At 45.8% G+C, this 1,113-nt stretch overlaps 1 protein-coding gene across 1 annotated transcript in view; it reads left to right on the top strand.

Moving 5' to 3' along the window:
- The window catches only part of LOC101863928 (thioredoxin reductase-like selenoprotein T), a 14,232-nt gene continuing 13,119 nt past the window's right edge, over window positions 1–1,113 (top strand). Inside the window, exon 1 of the mRNA XM_035971971.1 lies at window positions 1–189. Coding sequence (XP_035827864.1) covers window positions 26–189 — 164 coding nt within the window. The 5' untranslated portion in view covers window positions 1–25. The remainder of the gene's footprint in view (window positions 190–1,113) is intronic.

Below are 1,113 nucleotides of genomic sequence, written 5' to 3'. Positions count from 1 at the left end.
GAATTTATTCATTTCACAAGTCAAAATGGCCGACTTCGGCCAACTCCCGTTTTATGCCCTGTGTGTGGGTTTGCTGTTTTTAACATACAGAGATTTCACCTCGTCGCAAGAATCTTACTCTGTACAGAAAGACATCAAAGCTCCAAAGCTTTCAAATTTTGCTGGTCCCACGCTTAAATTTATGTTTTGGTAAGATGGTTTGAATGAAGTGAATTTAGGCTACGCTGTACTGTGTCAGTCAGCCGTCATTCTTCTCTCTGTCTAGAGTCTAGAGTAATCGTACCGGTTCGGGCAGCACGTTTTTTTTTTTTGCTGTCAGGCACTGGAGTACAAGAAGATCGTTTAAAACTTTGTTTTCAAATCTAGCCCCAAAAGAGTGGCACACAAACCTAAAGCAACCTCCCTTATTTTCGTTGAAACAACAGTTACGGCGATATTTTGCTAAAAATAATCCTTAAGACAGCTTTTTCTTCATCAACTGAGCAAAACAGGGTAAGATTGTACTTTACCGGACCACCGGTCGGAACTACTTTCGCTGTGGCGCCCCTGGTGCCTAGTGGCCCGCTGTTCTTCGTGTCCGAGCTCCCCTACTCAGTTTTCTACGTCCTCCCTCTTCAACTGCCAGCAATCGACTGCCGTCTCTTACCGGGTTTTTCAGTCATCACGACCGTGCCACTGTGCCCTTTGACCCATGACCCTGACACCTTGAGGCTAATTGGTCAATCTAATCACGTGGTCCACTATTCTTATTTGCTCGCGACTCTGCTGGCTTGGCCTAGGCCCTAGGCCTACTCCTGGTCCGGCAAAGTACAATGGAGGGCTAGAGATGGGCACGAGAGCTCATTTGCATAATTGCAACCCCATTGGCCCTGCTCGCGACTTATCATGCTATTGTTTATATGTGTGTGTGTGAGTGTCTTTAAATTATTGTTGCTGAAACCCCCCCATTGATATGTAAACACGACTGTCCGCTCATGTTAATTAATGTTATTGTTTCGCATTTTTGTGTGTTTTCTTTATTATAGTTTCCAGGGGGGCAAGCCCCCCTGAACCCCCCCACCCCACTGTTGGTATGATACACGGTGGTCCACCAAAGTTAAAATCCCCTGCCAA

The sequence above is a fragment of the Aplysia californica genome, unplaced genomic scaffold, assembly GCF_000002075.1.
Source record: "Aplysia californica isolate F4 #8 unplaced genomic scaffold, AplCal3.0 scaffold00549, whole genome shotgun sequence".
NCBI lineage: Eukaryota > Metazoa > Mollusca > Gastropoda > Aplysiida > Aplysiidae > Aplysia > Aplysia californica.
The sequence above is the reverse complement of the archived record's forward strand: the minus strand, read 5'-3'. Positions and strand labels throughout refer to the sequence as shown.